The sequence below is a fragment of the Ascaphus truei genome, chromosome 1 (assembly GCF_040206685.1).
Source record: "Ascaphus truei isolate aAscTru1 chromosome 1, aAscTru1.hap1, whole genome shotgun sequence".
NCBI classification, from domain to species: domain Eukaryota; kingdom Metazoa; phylum Chordata; class Amphibia; order Anura; family Ascaphidae; genus Ascaphus; species Ascaphus truei.
In genome coordinates, this window is record NC_134483.1 from 329,734,582 (window position 1) to 329,755,051 (window position 20,470).

The 20,470-nt window shown below is 43.5% G+C and overlaps 1 protein-coding gene across 4 annotated transcripts in view; it reads left to right on the top strand.

Moving 5' to 3' along the window:
• The first annotated feature begins 1,928 nt into the window (after positions 1 to 1,928).
• The window catches only part of DNAH6 (dynein axonemal heavy chain 6), a 448,872-nt gene continuing 430,330 nt past the window's right edge, over positions 1,929 to 20,470 (top strand). Inside the window, exons 1-4 of one of the 4 annotated variants that reach the window (XM_075607010.1) lie at positions 1,930 to 2,128; positions 10,583 to 10,684; positions 16,889 to 17,023; positions 18,989 to 19,237. In XM_075607010.1, the coding sequence (XP_075463125.1) occupies positions 18,989 to 19,237 (249 nt within the window). In that variant the 5' untranslated portion in view covers positions 1,930 to 2,128; positions 10,583 to 10,684; positions 16,889 to 17,023. Of the gene's footprint in view, positions 2,129 to 10,582; positions 10,685 to 16,888; positions 17,024 to 18,988; positions 19,238 to 20,470 lie in introns of all 4 variants that reach the window. The other 3 variants (XM_075607019.1, XM_075607002.1, XM_075606995.1) reach the window with 3 other exon arrangements.

A 20,470-nucleotide genomic window follows, 5' to 3' on the forward strand; every position in this document is an offset into this window, starting at 1 on the left:
AACGTGGATCCTGAGATGACCAGATTGGTCCAGACAGTGATCCACACATATGGATGGTTCCATGGTTCTTTATTGCAATCACAGCAGAAGTCACAGCTTTAAATCCCTGACAGGAAACCTCCAAGGCTTTTAGACCCATGTAGTCCCCTTCTTGATTCCCTCCTGGGATACAGGGTAGATGTTTCCCACTCCACAGGGGGAGGGAAGAGACACAGACGTCTGTGTCAGTATATACCCAGGGGATGGGCTTGTAACCATGCCCCATAACAGGGGAGGTCTGATATTGACAGGCGTCACATTATCTGCATGTGACTCAGCCAGTATCCTCCCCAGGATGACACTCTGGTTGTTGCATATCTGTTTGGCTGGAACAGGAGGCTCTGAGTGCTATGCGGTGGTGTGGGGAGATATCACGACAGGTTTTCAGGGTGGTTCATCTCTGGTGAACAGCACCTCCAGCCAACGAGGATCCTGAGATGACCAGATTGGTCCAGACAGTGATCCACACATATGGATGGTTCCATGGTTCTTTATTGCAATCACAGCAGAAGTCACAGCTTTAAATCCCTGACAGGAAACCTCCAAGGCTTTTAGACCCATGTAGTCCCCTTCTTGATTCCCTCCTGGGATACAGGGTAGATGTTTCCCACTCCACAGGGGGAGGGAAGAGACACAGACGTCTGTGTCAGTATATACCCAGGGGATGGGCTTGTAACCATGCCCCATAACAGGGGAGGTCTGATATTGACAGGCGTCACATTATCTGCATGTGACTCAGCCAGTATCCTCCCCAGGATGACACTCTGGTTGTTGCTAGGCCCGCCCCTGGATACAGTAACAATGCATCCAGGCTGCAATAGCAAGCTAGGCCTTCATGAGAGAATCTAACCCTTCACAATGCCTGTACCTACCAGGACATACTATGAGGGCCCAAAAGAAGAATAGTGGCTGGAGGCTATGCTATACGTACATTCTTTGTCTCCAATTTTGATTAATTATGGTACAGGGTATTCAGTTTGACTGTTCACGTGTGCTCCGATATCCCCCTGGCGACTCTCTGAAGCTATTTGTGGGTTGCTATGGTAGTTATTGCATTGGTACGATTATACCAACGTGCGTGCTGGCATTGCAGCATTGTTTGGTGCGTGATGTCACCACCGGTCGTAATGCTAATGTGTACAATGTCTCCACCAGACCTCCGCGGGGATAGTTCTCTCTATTTAATAGGTGTTTTTGTATTGCCACTTAAGCTTGAGGAAATTCATGTTATAGCCTGAAACGTTGTTGCATTACCATACCATGCTGTCCTCACAAGAAACCGAAGAAAGAGTAAGAAATTGTACTTTTATTTTGACTTGTGTCATGCAGTGAAATAATGTCTTATGTTTTAATTTTCTGTCACTTTTTCACAGCTTTTTCCCCCCAAAACCCTTTTATCCTTTCTCACTCTTGTTTCTTGTTCTTCTTCCCTTATTTTCTATGTTCTTCTTCTCCATAAACTTTCCATCCTCTCTCCTATTTTGCTTCTCTTTCTTTTTCTTCTCCCCCTCTTTTTAATCTTGATTCTCCATCTGTCCCTAATCTCCTTTTGCTCCATAAGTTTCCACAGTACATCTGTCTTTATAGCACAGTTTCACTAAAGGGTGTTCAGCTTAAGCACTTCTTCACTCCCAGTAATTTAAATGGGAGTTAATGTGCCCTAAAGCTTAAATATACAGTAGCCTCTCTTTCCCACCCCCTCTATCTCCCTCTCCTTCCCTTATACCTCCCTACCCCCATCTCTATATCAGTCTCTCCCCTATATTTCCCTGTCTCTCTCCCTTTATCCCTCTCTCCCCGCCTCGCTGTATTCCCCCTATCTCCATCTCTCTCTTTGAGGAGTGGCGGTTTTGGTTTCTACAACTGCCAGCCGCTCGCTTCTAGCAACAGCCGCCTGAGTGCGCGCGCAGCCCGCTCTCGCAACCCTCGCAACCCGGCTGTGACAGCCGCTGCTAAGCAACTGTACACACCAGGCACAAGATGGAAAGTTTTGTGCAAGTTTTCAGCTGCTGTTGAGTGACTGCGGCTCGAGCACAAGTCACTGCGTCACTGCGAGCGGCGGGTGTACCCCCTGTGCCGGCTTCTTATGGTAAGCGCGCGTGTGTAGGAAGTGTGCGAGGCACAGGTTGTGTGACGTGTGTGTTTTAACGGTGTGTTATAACGTTGTGTGTGGGGGAAGTGTGCGAGGCACAGGTTGTGTGACTACTGTGTGTGTGTGTTATAACGTGGAGTGTTATAACGTGGAGTATTATAATGTGGTGTGTATTACAACGTGGGGTATTATAACATGAGGGCACAAGTGTGTGTGGTACAGTTCTGTAAATGTGTGTGACCTGTTGGCTGGTGACTTAGCGTTGTGTATGTATGGGACACAGCAGTAGGTTTATATGCTACATGTTTTGTTCTCCTAGGAGAGGGAGTGGCTCAGTGAGTAAAGACTGACTGACACTGAGATTGCAGCAGGGGAGCCTGGCTCCTTGTGACCTTGGGCAAGTCACTTTATCTCCCTGTGCCTCAGGCACCAAAAACATAGATTGTAAGCTCTACGGGGCAGGGACCTGTGCCTGCAAAATGTTTCTGTAAAGCGCTGCGTACAATTAGCAGCGCTTTACAGGAACATGCTATTATTATTATTATTACCTGTATATTATGCATGTGATTTTGCTTTTTGTATGCATATTTATTTATATTCTTGTGGGTTGGTGCTAACAGAGTGTGCACATGGATATTGTGCCTGTGTGTTTGTCATCTATTGTGTCTGTTTATGTTAGTGTTGCTGAGACTCTCCTCCAGGTGTGATGGTGTGCGGGTACATGCAGGGCTCGTCCGGCAGTGGATATTCACACTCGAGTGGAAATGAAAAAAAATTAATCTGAGCTGGGAATTGAACCTGGATCACTTGGTTCATGGGCAGCAGTGATACCGCTCATACAGTGATACCGCTCAGCTATAGCACCTAGCTTATTTTCCAACAAAGTTTATTTACTAAAAGGTAGCCACAGAAATTGCTGCTGTTTAGTGAATAAAGGGATTTAATTGCCTACAGGTAGAGTAAAAACCGGTAAGTCTGTGCTTATCGCTATTTGCATTTTATTTTTAAACTCTGATCCTCCATTCTGAAGATATATACGCATTTGCAATGCTAGATGTCTGGAAGGTAAAAATGCAGCTCTCCCCAGAGCAGTCTAAACGTACCATGACAACCTAGAGAAGAAAACATGATTTTTAAAAATACAATAGTTCAGAGAACAAAATACTATCCTTCAGTTAAATCTGCTTGGTTCTCTGATGATGATATCCAGGTTCAATTCACGGCTCGGATGATTTTTTTTCATTTCGTTATTTTATTTACACTTGAGTGTGAATAGCCATTTGCTGCTATATCCACTGCTGGCTGGCATGGATGAAAGCATAGCATATAAATGAGCGCACAGAACTTTTATAAAACATAGTGTGTTCATAAAACATTCGTCCAAAAACAATTCACATAGACATTCACGATACATGCAAAAGCTTTAGGGAAATCATCCTACGGTAGTTTCTGGTCCTATCCAGAGTAGGTAATTGGCTTAGTTACCCGTTGCATAGCATAGCCGTGATTGGTTATGTACTGCTTTACCACATTCTCAAGCCACTGTTGCTTGAACATGTCCATCACCCCTTCAAACATATAGGGATACTCGTACTCCTAAGTGTCCCAAACTCTGTTTGGAACACCCGTTTTCGGCATTGGTCAGCCGAGTCATATACTTTCGGTGAGGCACCCCAGGAAGAACCCAAACCAGTGCGTCCTTTTTTGGTAGGTTGTGCTAGAGAGATGTCTCGCAGCACATCTTCACTGTAGAACATTCTGTCATCAATAGAATCCAAATATTGGTGATTGGCCTCTTACTCCTCTACGGAGTTAACGGGCCCTTCAACCAATGCACAACCTTACCTCTCACGGGGGCAGACATCTGGGTAAGATGCACTCGAGGACATTCCACAATCACTTCACCCTCCCCTCCCGGACGAGAAAGGGCAAGAGTGGTGACAGCATCCACCACATGGCTCTTGCCAAAATACGACAACCGATCAGTACCTGCTCCAGCAGACTCTGAAGTTTCTGCTCCATTGTCCCCAGTTTCTCTGCAGTGGTTGTCACTTGGCTCTGCTAATTAAGAAATGCTGAGACATCATCCGGTACTACTTGCGTCGCCTCAATCGTTACTTCAGCCGAAGTAATCTCTGCTGATTGTTCCTCTCCAGGAGCATTCTCAGGATCTTTGCTCCTGTCCCCTCCGGCATGAACATCCGGGCCACTTCTCACCTCTCCAGTCACTCTATCGGGCGGAGCTTGTCCGCGATTATGTGGTGGTGGTTTCTTATCGTTTCCGGTCAGACGAACTGGGGTTCGTCCGCCCCAATGGAAATCTCGCTACCCAGCGCAGATGAGGTATCTTGGATATCCTATAGGTCCTGCAGCTTTGACCTCTGTAGATAGAGCACACTCCTCAGCTCTCCACCAGACCGCTTACAGAACGCACATAATGCCTGGAAATACTCTTTCCCTCGAACTGTAATCACGAAGACCCCTCTTGGTACATCGTAATGGGTTGCTATCAATGCTGGCACAGTAGTCTCCGTCTTGCAGTGAGGTAGAGACGTTGTAAAGTGCTCAAACTTCAGTTGAGACACATAGTCCAACTATGCACGAGCCAGTGTGTTGTGGTCACACACTTAGTGGCACATGCTTGCCTTCTTGCAACAAAAGTTCCTCCCCTATCAAGACCAATAGGGGTGGGTCTTGATATTGTCTATGTTTCTAATTGGTCTCGAACAGGTGTGGCCAAACGTTTGTGCCACTTGTGTGGGCGGGTTATCCAGAACAGTTGCACCCATGCACACTTTTGCAAAACAGCTTTGTAATGGGTAAAATTAGCCCACTCACTTCTGAAAAAATGATAGCTTGCTTTGCAGGACAATTGCGCCCACTCACTTCTGCAAAAACTTTCTTGGCGAGAAAATTTTGCACAGCAGTCCTCAATCTTGGGACCTTGCAAAATTAGCTCCTAGTACACAAAAGCTGGAAAACAGTCCATAAGGTGTTAACCATGCAAAAATAGTTCCACTGGCGTGGATCTTGCAAAATGAGTTTCGTAGCGGAAAAACCTGTACATTCAGTCCTTAATATATAATAACTTGCAAATCTCAGGGGAAACAATCTCAACACACTTTTTGCTCCAAATGTTTAAAAACAAGCAAAAATCATAAAAATCAAACAAAAAACTTTCGATGCACAGCCCCACGTTGAGCGCCAAATGTAACCCATAATCCCTGGTTATGGATGGTGTCATACTGTATCACATTAGTCCATAATGTAATTGCCCAGTATCTCAGTCCATATATATGTTGCGGGGTAAGTGCAGGGCTGGGTGCGGATTAAAGCATAGCATAGAAATGGGCGCAAGTAACAATAAAGTGTGTTTATTGAACATCCGACACATGGGTGTTCTGAGTAGACTTTTTATTTTGCCCGCAAAAAAGAGACACAAAACAGCTTATCTTCTGCATATAAAGGGTTAACAAAAACATGTCCTTGATAAGGGCTTCGCCCTTTTCCCCGCAAGGGTTTCTCAAGTCCATGATACAGAAGAGCAAGAGTTCCAATATAAACAGACCTTATTGCAGGCTCTCTCTCTTCAGAGCTTCAGCATGTCTTTCTCTGGCTCAGTCAGGAAGAGCCCTGAACAAGTCAAGAGTCTGTGTTTTTCAAGCCCCTTAATGAGGCCGCTGGGACCTGGTTAATTAACCCAGCCTTTTCAAAGCTATGCTTAACCAGGTCACTTCTGGACTGCAGACCTATATATACTGTAGGTCTCCCAGGCATACTGAATTCACCCTGTCACACCATCCAAACACAATTGCACACATCCAAATGTAATGCAGTTGATGTGGTCTACTTAGATTTTGCAAAGGCTTTTGATACGGTTTCACACAAGAGGTTGGTGTACAAAATAAAGAAAATTGGACTCAGTAATAATATATGCACCTGGATTGAAAAACTGGTTAAAGGACAGACAACAGAGGGTTGTTATAAATGGAACTTTTTCAGGTTGGGCTAAAGTCGTGAGTGGAGTACCTCAAGGATCAGTACTGGGACCCCTGCTTTTTAACTTGTTTATTAATGACCTTGAGGTTGGGATCGAGAGCAAAGTCTCCATCTTTGCTGATGATACTAAATTGTCTAAGGTAATAGAATCAGAGCAGGATGTAATTTCTCTTCAGAAGGACTTGGAGAGACTGGAAACGTGGGCAGGTAAATGGCAAATGAGATTTAATACAGATACATGTAAGGTTATGCATTTGGGATGCAATAATAAAAAGGCGACTTACAAATTAAATGGAGATATATTGGGGGAATCCTTGATGGAGAAGGATTTAGGCGTGCTTGTAGACTGCAGGCTTAGCAATAGTGCCCAATGTCATGCAGTAGCTGCAAAGGCAAACAAGATCTTATCTTGCATCAAACGGGCAATGGATGGAAGGGAAGTAAACATACAGTAATTATGCCCCTTTACAAAGCATTAGTAAGACCACACCTTGAATATGGAGTACAATTTTGGGCACCAATCCTAAGAAAAGACATTATGGAACTAGAGAGAGTGCAGAGAAGAGCCACCAAATTAATAAAGGGGATGGACATTCGAACTTATGAGGAGAGGCTAGCTAAATTAGATTTATTTACATTAGAAAAGAGGCGTCTAAGAGGGGATATGATAACTATATATAAATATATTCAGGGACAATACAAAGAGCTTTCAAAAGAACTATTCATCCCACGGGCAGTTCAAAGGACTCGGGGCCATCCCTTAAGGTTGGAGGAAAGGAAATTTCACCAGTAACAAAGGAAAGGGTTCTTTACAGTAAGGGCAGTTAAAATGTGGAATTCATTACCCATGGAGACTGTGATGACAGATACAATAGATTTGTTCAAAAAAAGGTTGGACATCTTTTTAGATGGGAAAGGTATACAGGGATATACCAAATAAGTATACATGGGAAGGATGTTGATCCAGGGATTAATCCGATTGCAAATTCTTGGAGTCAGGAAGGAATTAATTTTTCCCCTTAATGGGGTTTTTTGTTTGCCTTCCTCTGGATCAATAAGTAAGTATCGATATAGGATAAAGTATCTGTTGTCTAAATTTAGCATAGGTTGAACTTGATGGACGTACGTCTTTTTTCAACCTCATCTACTATGTAACTATGTAACTATGTAACTATGTAATTCACATAGACATTCACGATACATTACATGTAGCAAAGTATAAAAGCTTTAGGGAAATCATCCTCCGGTAGTTTCTGGTCCTATCCAGAGGAGGTACTTGGCTTAGTTATCCATTGCATAAGGATTCAGTGGAATAGCTTGTAGGGCGACAGTGATGCGAGAAGAACCTGCAGGTTCATTAGGAGTACCAGTTACAAAGGGCAACCTCATGAGACTGAACAATGCTGCATCCTTCTCCTATAAACGTAGACTTCCTGATCCTTTAACAGGCGCTGGCTAATGATCGGGGCACGTTACTAAACGGGACAATAATATACAGTGACATAGGCACACTATCTGCAGACTAGACATAGAACGTATATACACGACCCCAGTCTAAAGCTCTACAGAGGCTGCTTCTAGAACAAAGGGTGGGGCTATTTATACCCTTACACTGACATCATACATCACATGGTAGCCAGGGGGACTGGTGGAACCTGAGTGAGCTCATCCAGTTCACCCATTAAGGCAATTAACCCCTTGTAGAAATCAGTAGCCGTCCGAGACAGGGTTACATATGTCTATCACATATTTATTGTGTATGGTCACATAGCACGTGTTTCTGTTGTGGTGAGACTGTGCAATACTATTATCTAGCATATACTTGTTCATTTTTTTAACTGTATATCTGATACTTAAATTAGGGGCATTAACCATGGAGTTTAACTCTTCTGTATGTTTCTGCCTTTTTCTTTCTCCTTTTGTCCACTTTTCTGTTTCCTTTTTCCGCTGTACTTCCTCCTCTCCTTTTTTGTTTAGTCGATGCTTTCTTCCTCTTATTAAAATAATCGCTCCCCAAAATCACTCACTGATGCACAGTTTACTTTCGACACATTGAGGTAAAGGAGGATAGACGGGAGAGAGACACCCACTCAGCCAGGTCAAATATGAAGAGGGTATATGAGCAAAAGCATCACTCCTAAGAGGGAGAGTAGGCAGAGAAAGAAAGTCCCCAAATTACATGCACTCACTATTCTAAAGTGTATACAGTATATAGGGTAGATGGCTAAAGATCAGTGGGAATTGAGGAGTTAACCAGTGCTGGATTGCAGTGGCTCACTGGCAATGGAGTGGCAAGGTGTCCAATACAAAATGTAATGAATACCAGTATAATTAGTGTACAGAAAAAAACTATTTTTATATGGTCCTATGGACTAAATAAAATATGGGGGACACAAACATCAAATACACAAAATACAAATATACTTGGAGAGCACGTTACTAAATAGCAAGGTTAATAGGGTCTGGTCAGCTGCAGTTCCGTGTAGCTAAGTATGCCGAAGTAGCAGGCAGTAAACTAGTAAGTAATGCGCTTAAACAGTGAATGGATGGCTCCCCATGTGTATACATGGAGAGTACGTAAGTAAATAGTTAGGCTGACATGATCAAGTCGGCTGCAATTTCTAATGATCCATTCAGTGTAACAGAGTATGCCGAGGTATCAGGCAGTTTGTATTGCGCTAAAACTGTGGGTGGATGGCCCCCCAAGTCTGAGCAATGGACCCTTGTCACGATGACCTTTTGTAGGTAGCCCTGTAAATGTTGTAATTTGCTCACTACCTGTTGCAACGGTGATATCCCTAATCACCAATACTGTAACTACTTGCAACCAGTCACCGTAATCGGGGTCCGTTGCTCACACTTGGGGAACCATCCACCGATGTTGTTAGCGTGATACTAACTGCCTGATACCTTGGCATACTCTTAGGAGTGATGCTTTGGCTAAAATAGCCTCTTAATATTATATTTTATTATTGAGGTAAAGTGACACAACATAAATTGATTCCCTGAGCATTAAATTACAGTTATAAGGCCAGTTTTTAAGCCCTTAAAGCAGGTCCCCAATGTAAGATTTTTTGATCCCCACTTTTTTTTCCACACAATGATGGGAACCGGCAGGTCCCTTGAGCTGAACCGCGCTAATTTAATCTCCAGAGATTTACCGGTGAAGGTAGCGCGTTGCAGTCCCCTCCTAGGGAAAGAAAATACTGGTTTAAATCTCCCACGTTACACTGGCGACACGTTTATTTCGAGTAGGGCTAGTACCGCAAGCCGGGACATGTCCCGGCTTGCTAGCCTCACTCCCTCGGCGTGCCGCGCGTCACCGATGCGCGGTCACGCGTCATTGGGAGCCTGCGCCCCCTGCACGCACGTCCAGGGCTCCCCGAGGGAGCCCTGGTGTCCCGCGATGTGGGGGACGGCGGCAGGGGGTTCCGGGGGACCCGGCGGACCCGGCGAGCGGAGGAAGAAAGCCCCGATCGGAGGGCGCTCCTCCGCGGCTTTGGCGCGCGCCGGGCACCCTCCGGCGCGCGCCAGGTTACTGCTGCGGCCGAGACCGGGCAAATGCTCGAATAAACTCGGCCGCAGCAGTATGTAAGCCTCAAGGTGATCTGTTGCGGCTTCCTATTGGCTCGCATGACGCAGGGAAGTACTGGTGATACAGTCATAGGTAAGTATCTCCGTCCTCTCAATGCAATCTTAAAGGGTTAATTGATTTGGAACACCTAAGAATACGAAGCACATTTTATCTAGGAATAAGAAGAAGGTCTTGTCTCTGTACGTTCTCCCTACCTACCAATTAGACTGTAAGCTCCTCGTGGCAGGGACTCCTCTTCCTTAATGTTACTTTTATGTCTAAAGCACTTATTCCCGTGATCTGTTATTTATTTGAGTTCCACATGTATTACTACTGTGAAGCGCTATGTACATTAATGGCGCTATATAAATAAAGACATACAATACAGGTCTATGAAATTGCGATTTCTTTTTATTTCACATGTCCTGCCCTGCCCATTAATACATATAATTGTGTTTTTAAGAAATAAAGCATTTATAAAGAATTATTCAAGTTAAATGCTACTCAGTTAATATTAATAATAGCATGTTCTTGTAGTGCGCTGCTAGTTTTTACGTAGTGCTTTACAGAGACATTTTGTAGGCACAGTCCCTGCCTCTGCCCAGTGGAGCTTACAATATTTTTTGGTGGATGAGGCACAGGTGGATGACTTGCCCAAGGTCACAAGGAGTCGACACCAGGAATTGAACCAGGCTCCCCTGCTTCACACTTAGTGCCAGCCAGTGTCTTTACCCACTGAGCTAATCCTTCTCAGTCTGCTTTGCTACTTGTTATGTCAAGTCATTGTGATGTCACAAGAAAGAGGTGATGTAGTAATACAGTACATTACAGAAGAGACATATGATCAGTAAATGTTTTGTCTTTTTTTTATAAACAAGGGCAGTTATTTGTTAAAGAACAAAACATAGCATAATACTGTTGGATGACGTATCAGCACTAAAAGTGCTGGAAGGAAGCCTCAGAGATAAGTGACAATAAAGGTAAGTGACAAAAGGGTGAAAGTACATTTATTGAAAGTTAAAATAACAAACAATATAAAATAAGCAATATAAACAGCAATAAGGATATTGCAATGTGAAGGTCCAGTGATGGTCCGCTGCAATAAAAAATTGGAGCCCTACTTACTAGATGTACGTAGGATATGCACAGTGGATATATTAGGAGAATATCCTCTCTCATACTGTACATGGCAAAACAGCCCGACACTCCCCGCGGTGTGCCGCGTCTCAGACCAGCTGATGGCGGCGAGTTGTTATCATGAGGACAGAGCTGGAAGGTGCCTGTGTCTGCACAGATCTCTCCTGCAGCCTCCTGTCGTTCCTACAGGCTCCCCTCTCCGATCTTGCGAGAGGTGTTAGAGCTGGCTCTCGTATCAGGAACTTCAGCGAGAGGCTGTCTGTGTGTGTCAGCCTCAATGCGCTGAACTGATGGGGCTATGCAGGGCCAACAAAGACTACCTACGCATTTCGAGAGTCCACTTACTTCAGGGGTGTAATGCGGCAGAGTGCTTGCTCTGTTCTTAAATAGTCACTGTACTCAACTTTAACCTGTTGCACATGTATACACCTATCTATACATGTGCATATAGTAATAGTTATTAATATAAATCTCTGGGCTTCTAAAGATGGCTAAAACATCATAAACATTAATTGTAAAATGCATCTGTAGACACACTAATAGTATTAGCTCGTATGTAGTGCATAATACATAAATAAACAACAAAGACGGACTGAAATTGGTAAATTGGAGTGGTTTCCCTTAACAGGATAGTGATTCCTGTATATTTATACTAATATCAAATACCAAAAATCACTCTGTATTTGTGAAAAAACCCACAAAAATGTAGAACATTGTAAATCTTCACTTTTACAAATAACAATATTAATTATTAATAGCAGTGGTATAGATATAAATGCTGCTATATAAATATCACATACATTCAATGATATAATTTGAAACTAGGCAATGATGGAAATATTAATTACCTATATTTAATTTGCACCACAAAATTCGGGATTTAGCATATAATGACTTAGTATAAATATAGAAAAAAGACTTAGGCTGTGTCCACTGTGCCGTTGAGCGCGCTCATGCTTGAGAGCGGTGACGTCACCAACTCCCCAAGCATGAGCGCAGGGTGTCCTGCATAATTTTGCAAGCGCAAGTTGGGGGGCGTGGATCGGGGCTATTTCTGTGTGTAATGTGTGTAATGTGTGTGTGTCTTTGTTCTGTGTGCACTGACTGCTGCTGTGCGCGCTTCAAAGTCAATTTTGTTTGTCTCCCCAAACGCCAAGCTTGGGACAGCGTACGTGCCTGCTCACGAGCGAGCTCAGGAGGAGGTTAAAGTCATGGCAACGTTGTGTTGCCCTCCTAATCTCCCCCCCACCACCCCGGCCTCAGGGATAGGGTGCACAGGGAAATATGAGGTAGTTGGACACAGTCTCTGTGATTTGACAGGGTTCAGACCTTTCCAATAGTTTATGTAGCTCAGGGGTTATCTTATTCTTCTCAGGGTCTTGTTGGTGAATCCGTTCCAGCTTGTCAAACAGAGTTAATAATTGAAAAAGGGCGCCAGGAACATTATAACTTCAGTTTATTGAACAGCAACATTATCTTTGACAATGAGGACAGGTTTTCAGGCATACAATATACAGCATCCATCTCTAGCATTTAGAGGAAGTCCATCCCCGATCCCTACATAAATCTGGGGATGGCACCTATCATAAATTCAACCCCAGTCCTTTCTTAAACTGGGGGATGAATACAGATCAACCCAGCCCAGGTCCCTAATTAAACCAGGGAATGAATGGCTTCCTGCACAAATGCATAAGTAGCCAGCACCTTTCTGGGGCCCGGTATTCTGGGATACTGCCCCTGCTAGAAAACCAGAAAGATGGTTCAGCTGCTTTACATACCCTACAGGCCAGCATGGCCTGCAGAACCCCATAGATGGGTCTAGAATTGGGGTTTCAAAATAGAAAGGATCCTTAGCGTTAACGGATACCTGGAGGCTTCCTGGTGGCATGGTCCTACCTGGGCATCTGAGGATAAAAGGGTGGGTTCCCACCTTTTATACCTAGGGTGTGGCCAACACTCTGCCCCAGGGATCTGGGCAGATTGACCTGTTTCCATTGAATCACCCCACTGACGTGACCCTCTAGTATTTTCTAGACAAGCTTCAAGGCCAAACATGTGCCTAGAAATGCAACATCATTGTAAGAGTACTGGGGATTGACTCGCATGCCTAGCCTTGTGAGACATTAACCCTGGCATGGCCTGCAGCTACCAGGGCTGACATGCCGGGCAAGGGGAATTTTTAACAGAGTGCTACAGTTTTATTCAAGGTTGCTAAGACTACTAAACCGTGATGAGGTCATGACACATATGGCGGCCACCAACAGATGAAACACATTTTGAGTAAAGAAAAGCACCTATATAAGGTACACATTATCATTGGTTATTTAGACTTTTAACAAAGGGCTACTGCCCGAAAACGTTGAGTCTCTTCAGCTATATAAGTGTTTTTTCTATTTTTGTACTAAGTCATATGCTACTATAGACTGTATGGGGTCTATTCACTAAACTTCGATACGTTCATTGCATTACTGATTGGGTTGGCATGTTCTTATCGCATGCTATGAAATTTGTGTCAAAAAACGGTATTCACTAACAAAAGTCGCAAGTTTTTTATCGTGTGCTTAAAAAAATGCCAAAACGCACTAATTTGTGTTTGCTTGATGAGTGAAATGTCGCTCCAGCTGTCTGGAAGAGCTGAACAGAGAAACGCTGCATCTCCATGCATAGCTCTTACAGGCGATCGCACAGTTAGAATTGAAATTTTAATAACATAGTATTGAAGCAGGGGTCTGCGGAGCTGAAATGAACGTGGGTCAGCATCGGAGTTCCCCGGCATCAATCGTATGCAGTAAAAAGAAAATAAACTCTGTCAGATGCGGATCGCGATTCCAATCTTGCCATCCTTTAGATGGTGAGAAAAGAAAGCTAGTTTTTAAAGAGCGATCTGCATCTCAGTTTGGGCATTTTTTCAGCTTCCGTACGGCTTGTAATAGCCAGAGTGTTAAAGCTTGTTAAAAATCTGTTTTCAAGCGATATTGCACCGTTATTGAAGCTTTGTGAATAGCTACACATGGAATATCGCTTGAAAAGGGCACTTAACCAGCATTAAGGCAATTATCAAAGTTTAGTGAATAGGCCCGTGTGTCACTTTTTTTTGTATATTATTGTATGTAGCCCCTCTTCCCCCACCCTATGGAAGTTTGTGTCGCTACCAGGTGTGTAGTTGTGCATAATACCTGTTGGCTTGCAGGAGAGCTGAGGTTCTGCCGATGTTGTGGGGGAAACAGGAAAGGCTTTTGGAGGTAAGAGCATAGTTCTTTCTCTATAGATCAGCGCCTCCATCTTCAGCAGACTCCAGGAGAGCTAGAGGCAGTCCCTGCAGAAGAACTATCACATACTCCAACTGATAGACTGCAGACTCAGGCCAGGAGTGTAGTTGAACATGAACATCCTTTATTCAGCAACCAGCATACAATAGATATACACTGATTACAAGGAATGAGAAATTGCAGTTGTAATGTGTATTGCTTATTAGGGGAGAAGACTCTCTTAAAATTGAAATGACGTGAATATGTCAGTTATAACGTATTATATCATACACGGTCTCCTGAGACAGAATTCTTGACTACAATACATGCTACATCTCTTGACACATCTCTGCCACAGAGCATCTCATTTTCTGATCATTAAAATAGATTTACAGGACGGGTTTCATCATCTATCTTTAGCTAGGGTCTGCCTTTAAATTCTATTTCGTGAATTCGAAAAATCCTTTAAGGCCCTATCTACAAAGTGTCCCAAAATGTCTCAACAACGCTGCCCTCCCTTACATCTCAGCCCTCATCCTCAAATACATATCTAAACACCCTCTACGTTCTAAAGAACAAAACACTAAGCGCTTACCCCAAGTCTCGGAACAGAAATAAAGGAGTGGTATAATAAAAGAAAGAAATAATAATAAATCCAAAAAGGTTATCTACAAATTCACCAAAGACAACCTTCGATCCCCTCTGCTTCAACCCGGTATAGGGATCATCCTAATCCCTCAAGATAACATACAAAACATAAAAAACATTGGAGCAAGGGGTTAATAAATTCCAGACACAAAGCTCACAAATATTCGTAGATATTAGTGATAAGCACCCTCCTGGTAAGGGATAATAGGGATTGTAATAATATTGATACACTTACACGGCCCTGTGTAAGCGTGGGTACACAATGGTATCTTTGATATATCCTCCAAATCGTCCCAAGGGGAGGAGGAGGAGGAGGGGTAGAGGTGGTTTATGTGAGAATAACAAAATACTTACACGGCCCTGTGTAAGTAATGATGTTATATACAGTAGTGGTCTGTGGGTTTCAGCTTAAACCTTCCAGGATATAGACCAAAATCAAGGCACCAATAAAAGTTCTTTAAATAAAAGCTGCAGTCAGGACTCCCCTCTCAGGTGCTTGGGTTAGACAGTCCTTCTTATTCTCCCCGATCCAGCAGTTCAGGGGGGGGGGGGGGGTGAGTGAGGCACGGTGTCAGTATAGAGTTTAAAACATGACATTTATTAGATTTAAAACAGCCGCACAAATAAACAGGGATAGCACTCACATAAAATAATCTTTTGGCTCTTCGCCGTATGTCAGTGGAACTCTCCAGCCGCAAAAGCTGCTCGGCCTCCGCGTCCGGAGTGCAGGGAGATGGCGCGCCTCTGCTCGGGAGCAAGCTGTGACTGTCAGAGTTTTCACTGGCTACGGAAGCTTCAGCTGGTCAAAAACAAGTACTGTTGGAGCAACGCGTTTCGCCGCGAACACGGCTTCCTCAGGCTCTTAAATTGTCATACATATCTAAACACCCTCTACGTTCTGCCCACGACACCTGTCTGTCCTCCTACAGTACCTTATCACTACATCTCACTCCCGTCTACAAGACTTGTGCCGTGCTGCCCTTTCACTCTGGCATTCCCTACGACGTACCCTCAGAATCTCCCCCAGCTTTCATATATTTAAAAATTCACTGGAAACACACCGTTTCAAAGAAGCCTACTTGCCATACCTCTAGCATCCAACTCCCCCCCCCCTCCCTCCGCCTCTCCAACCCCATTGGGAGCAGCTGTGCAGCTGGACCAATCTGCACCCTATGTAACTCTACACCCCAAACCTTAACGGAATCAGCTGTCAGACTGGTACCAGACTTGGCCATATTCAAACCTGAGGCATACTCCGCCCCACAACGAGCAGCCACCTTACCTTCCTGTTTCAACCCTGTCCCTCATTCCCTCTAGACTGTAAGCTCTCATTAACAGTGCCCTAATTACCGCTTTGTATCTGTTTGTGCATGTCCGTCCTCATTTGTATGTAACTATTTATGTAATATACATAACACCTGTACCCTATTGTACCGCACTGCGGAATATGGTGGCATTTTTACAAATAAACGATAATAATAATAAAATACACTTTACTGTTTGCTGTTTTCTGTCAATGTGTTAGGATGTTTTGAACTTTTTATACTCTACATGCTTGAGTAAGAAATTCGGGAAATGGTTTTGGAGCAGTTATGAGTTGCTTTGAGTAATGGCATAATGAGATCTATCACAGGTTGTGTCAATAAAAGTGGCATACTTGCGTCATGTGGTAGGTGGCATTAACCTTTTTTACGTAAGATATATGTAAGGTTCTCAATTAAACATGCCACAGGTGCAAGTTTACACAAAAGAAGAACGTGTCTCATATTATGAAGCAAATGACACTATCGTATAAGAAGACAATGGGGTTTTCCATGCAAGATCGCCATAATGGCAGTCTTGCAGCTTACAGAAGAAGCCCCAATTTATTTCTAACAACATTTATATTGCGCTTTTATCATTATCCAATGTATCAGTGTTAGACAGAATATTTATCATTTATATGGTCCAGTTCCCATGTAAGTGGGAATGGGTACTCCATATAATTTTGTCTGGTCTTGTATAAAAAAAACGTTATAAGAGTGCTGAGAGATTGATGTGCAAAACATTGTTTTAGGTTGCTCAGTTGTTTTTAATGCTACATAGAAAAGCATGGTCATTTTCTATTATTTGTGTTTCATGCTATTTCACCTTTTTCTCATTTGTATCTAGATAATTCTCATAAGCCCGACTCAGAGATCCTCCACCTTTTGACATGCCTGGTGCTATTTGCAGCTAAGCGAGTACACACAGCACTGTGTTTTGACAGGGAAACACCATTAACGGTAAAATTTATTGCCTGACTGGGTGAGTGAAAAGCTATTTCCTGAAATAAACTTTTAAGTGATACACACAGTATTTAGAATTATGTACATTGTACTGTAAGGTTAAAAACATTTTGTTCTAGTCATAAGCAAAGAAGGATGGGTAGCCATGTTGGGCCTACACTGGGAGGTTTGAAAGCAGTAGTGTATCAACGAACTATTGGTCCATTTCTAGGTATCGCACTGCCTACCCCTAGGGCTGCCTAGGGGGGGGGAGGGGAGAGCCGGGACAGGTGTCCCGGGCCCACTGGCTGCGGGGGGCCCGAGCAGCCGGCACTGAAAGTTGGCTGCTGGTCTTATTGCCGCCGGACCCCAGCTCTACCCTAGCTGTCCCTCACTCTGTCCCATGCCGAGCTTGTGATGCTTGTGATGCTTGTGATGCTTGTGATGCTGGCGCATGCCGGGCCTCTCTGACCTCGAAGCGCGCTAGAAGCAAGCTGGGCTCAGCTTCTGGTATTCGCCGGCATAAGAGGCCCGGTGTGCACTAGTAACTCGGTGTGGGACTGAGGATGGGCTCAACTTGCAACACTGGCCAGACCCCCCCACAGCCACCAGTCCCGGCCTGACCCAAGGTTAGTAAATGTATTGGGGGGGGGGGGTGTTTTTTTTTAAATATGTATTTGGGGGTGGGGGTTCTTTTATATGTATTTGGGGTATGGGGTGGAGGGATTCTTTTATCTGTATTTGGGGTGGTTGGGGGCTTCTTTATATGTATTTGGGGTGTGGGGTGGAGGGATTCTTTTATCTGTATTTGGGGGGATGGGGGGCTTCTATTTTATGTATTTGGAGGGGTTGGGGGTTCTTTTCTATGTATTTGGGGGTTGGGGGGCTTCTTGTATATGTATTTTGTGGGGGGGGATTCTTTTCTATGTATTTGGGGGATGGGGATTCTTTTCTATGTATATGGGGGTGGTGTTCTTTTGTATGTATTTGGGGGGTGAGAGGCTTCTTGTATATGTATTTTGGGGGGGGTTGGGGATTCTTTTCTATGTTTTTGGTGGATGGGGGATACTTTTCTATGTATATGGGGGGGTTCTTTTGTATGTATTTGGGGGGTATGAGGCTTCTTTTATATTATTTAGGGGGTGGAGGGGCTTCTTTTAAATGTATTTGGGGGTTGGGGCTTCTCTTATATGTATTTTTCTTTTATATGTATTTGGGGTGCGGGGGGGCTTCTTTTATATATATATATTTGGAGGGGTGGTAGGCTTGTTTTATATATATTGGGGGGTGGGGATTGGCTTCCTTCTATATGTATTTGGGTTGTGGGAGGCTTCTTTTATATGTATTTGGGAGGTGGGGGTTTCTTTTATATGTATTTGGGGGGCTTATTGTATATGTATTGGGGGGGTTGGAGGCATCTTTTAGATTTATTTGGGGGGCTTTATATATGTATTTGGGGGTGGATTTTTTTGGTATGTATTTTGTGGGCGGGATCGTCTGTGGGGAGGGGGGAATTAGTGTGAGGATGGGGAATTGAGTGCTAGTGGGGTAATTGATGGAGGGGGGAGAGTGAGGGCAGGGAGTGAGGAAAAGAGGGAGTAAGAGTGAGATGGTGGGGAGAGAAATACATGCGGAGGAAGGGATTGAGTGAGACTGGGGTAGTTGAGGGAGTGAGACAGAGGGGAGAGAAATACATGGGAAGAGGGGGGGAAATAGAGGACGCTCGTGAGGACCGGCGACATGGGGGTGGGGGGCCTGTCGTAACTCTTGTCTTGGGCCCCGGGAAATCTGTCTGCGGCCCTGCCTACTCCTCCCTCCTTTGTTATGTTACTACATGTTCTAAACATATTAAATGCAGTATTATTTAAGGGCTAAAGCACCTAGTCAACTACAAATGTATATTTGCATAAACTGCAACAGCATTGGAGATCCATTTAGCACTAAAATAGTCATTGGTATCAATAAAGTTCACAACATGTTCAGTCACTTTTTTATTGAATTTCAGATGACAATGTCTACTAACATTTCACAAGTGTCCATGCCTCAACCTCCCAATTTAAATGGGTCGTTAAATAGCGAACACATGGACTGCGTGCCCAGTCGTGACCCGGACCTGAGCAAGCTAAGGGAAAGGATTATCTCAGTGGCTCCAAAACAGATGGTGCCAAACCCAAAAGCACTAGTGTTTACCCATAATACAAAGGCACAAGAAAAAACAAGAAAGCGACAGCAAGCCATCAAACTGGAACCTCTGGTAAGTTCAATCAAATAAACAACAAAAACAATTGAACTCATTCATTAATGAATGAGTGTACAATATAGTCTTGTCAGTCTCGGAAGTGATTAAGGAAGTCAATTCAATGCAAACTCTTTTTTAGACATCTCTGATACATAGTTAGCTGCAGCAGATTCAAATAAATCTACCAAAACAAGGCATAGAATAACATTGGAATAAGGTGATGAAATGCTAGTGTAAATACTATGCACTGTATGTATTAAGGCAAACATAGTGCAAATCTAAGGCAAAACAATGCACAACTTGTATCAAAGAGAAAATTCCTATTGCTTCAGATGGAATCATTTCTTTGATATATTTGGATTAATTATTTTGTCCCAGAATTGCACAATTTTCCTGTGTACATTGTCCCTTTTGGCAATTAAAAACTAGTAATCTTTTTATCACCTGTAGCTGAGATAGCTAAAATACTAGTTTTTATGCAAACAAGATGGGGAATTGAGTGCTTCTGTGTCTCATTCTTTCATGGCGTAAATCCTAGTTAACAATGTGTGTATGATGTAAGAATATGCGTAAACAAGCTAGTTACATATGACATACTGTAACTTGGAGCATAAAATGGTGCACGTACAGTAAATCCCAAGAATAAGAAAAATTGCAATACAGAATTTTTTAGAAATTGTTTCTGATAAATTGAGAAAAGGCCCAGCATTCATGTCTTAGAAAAAGTTCATATCAATTACATATTAGGATAAAAGGATGCAATGATTATTATTATCGTTTATTTGTAAAGAGCCAACATATTCTGCAGCGCGGTACAATGGGTGTATGGAGATTTGATAATTACATAAACAAGGTTACATCCCAAATAAGTGTAGCCCTTTTTGTGAACCGGCCTGACCCACCCAATCTCACATTGGCCCCTGTGGTCTAACCGGTCCCTTTCCTTGCGGCACACCTCTTCTAAGGGACTACTGGTAACTGTATAACACCTGTGGCTCCAGGAGATCTGAGCCTCCGTTAGCTGGGAGCCTGGGGAAACCCTTACCATTTACCTGGTGCAGCGCCTCCACTTACCCAGGATCCCCGTTATGAAAGATAGCCCTGAGTAAGAAATACAATAACACACGTATGCGATGGAAACAATAACTAACACTTTACTTGATAACATAGAACCATAACACGACATAACCTTATGCAATACTGGAGCACCTTATGCCCAATGTCTGGTGTTCCCACCCAGTGTCCTGT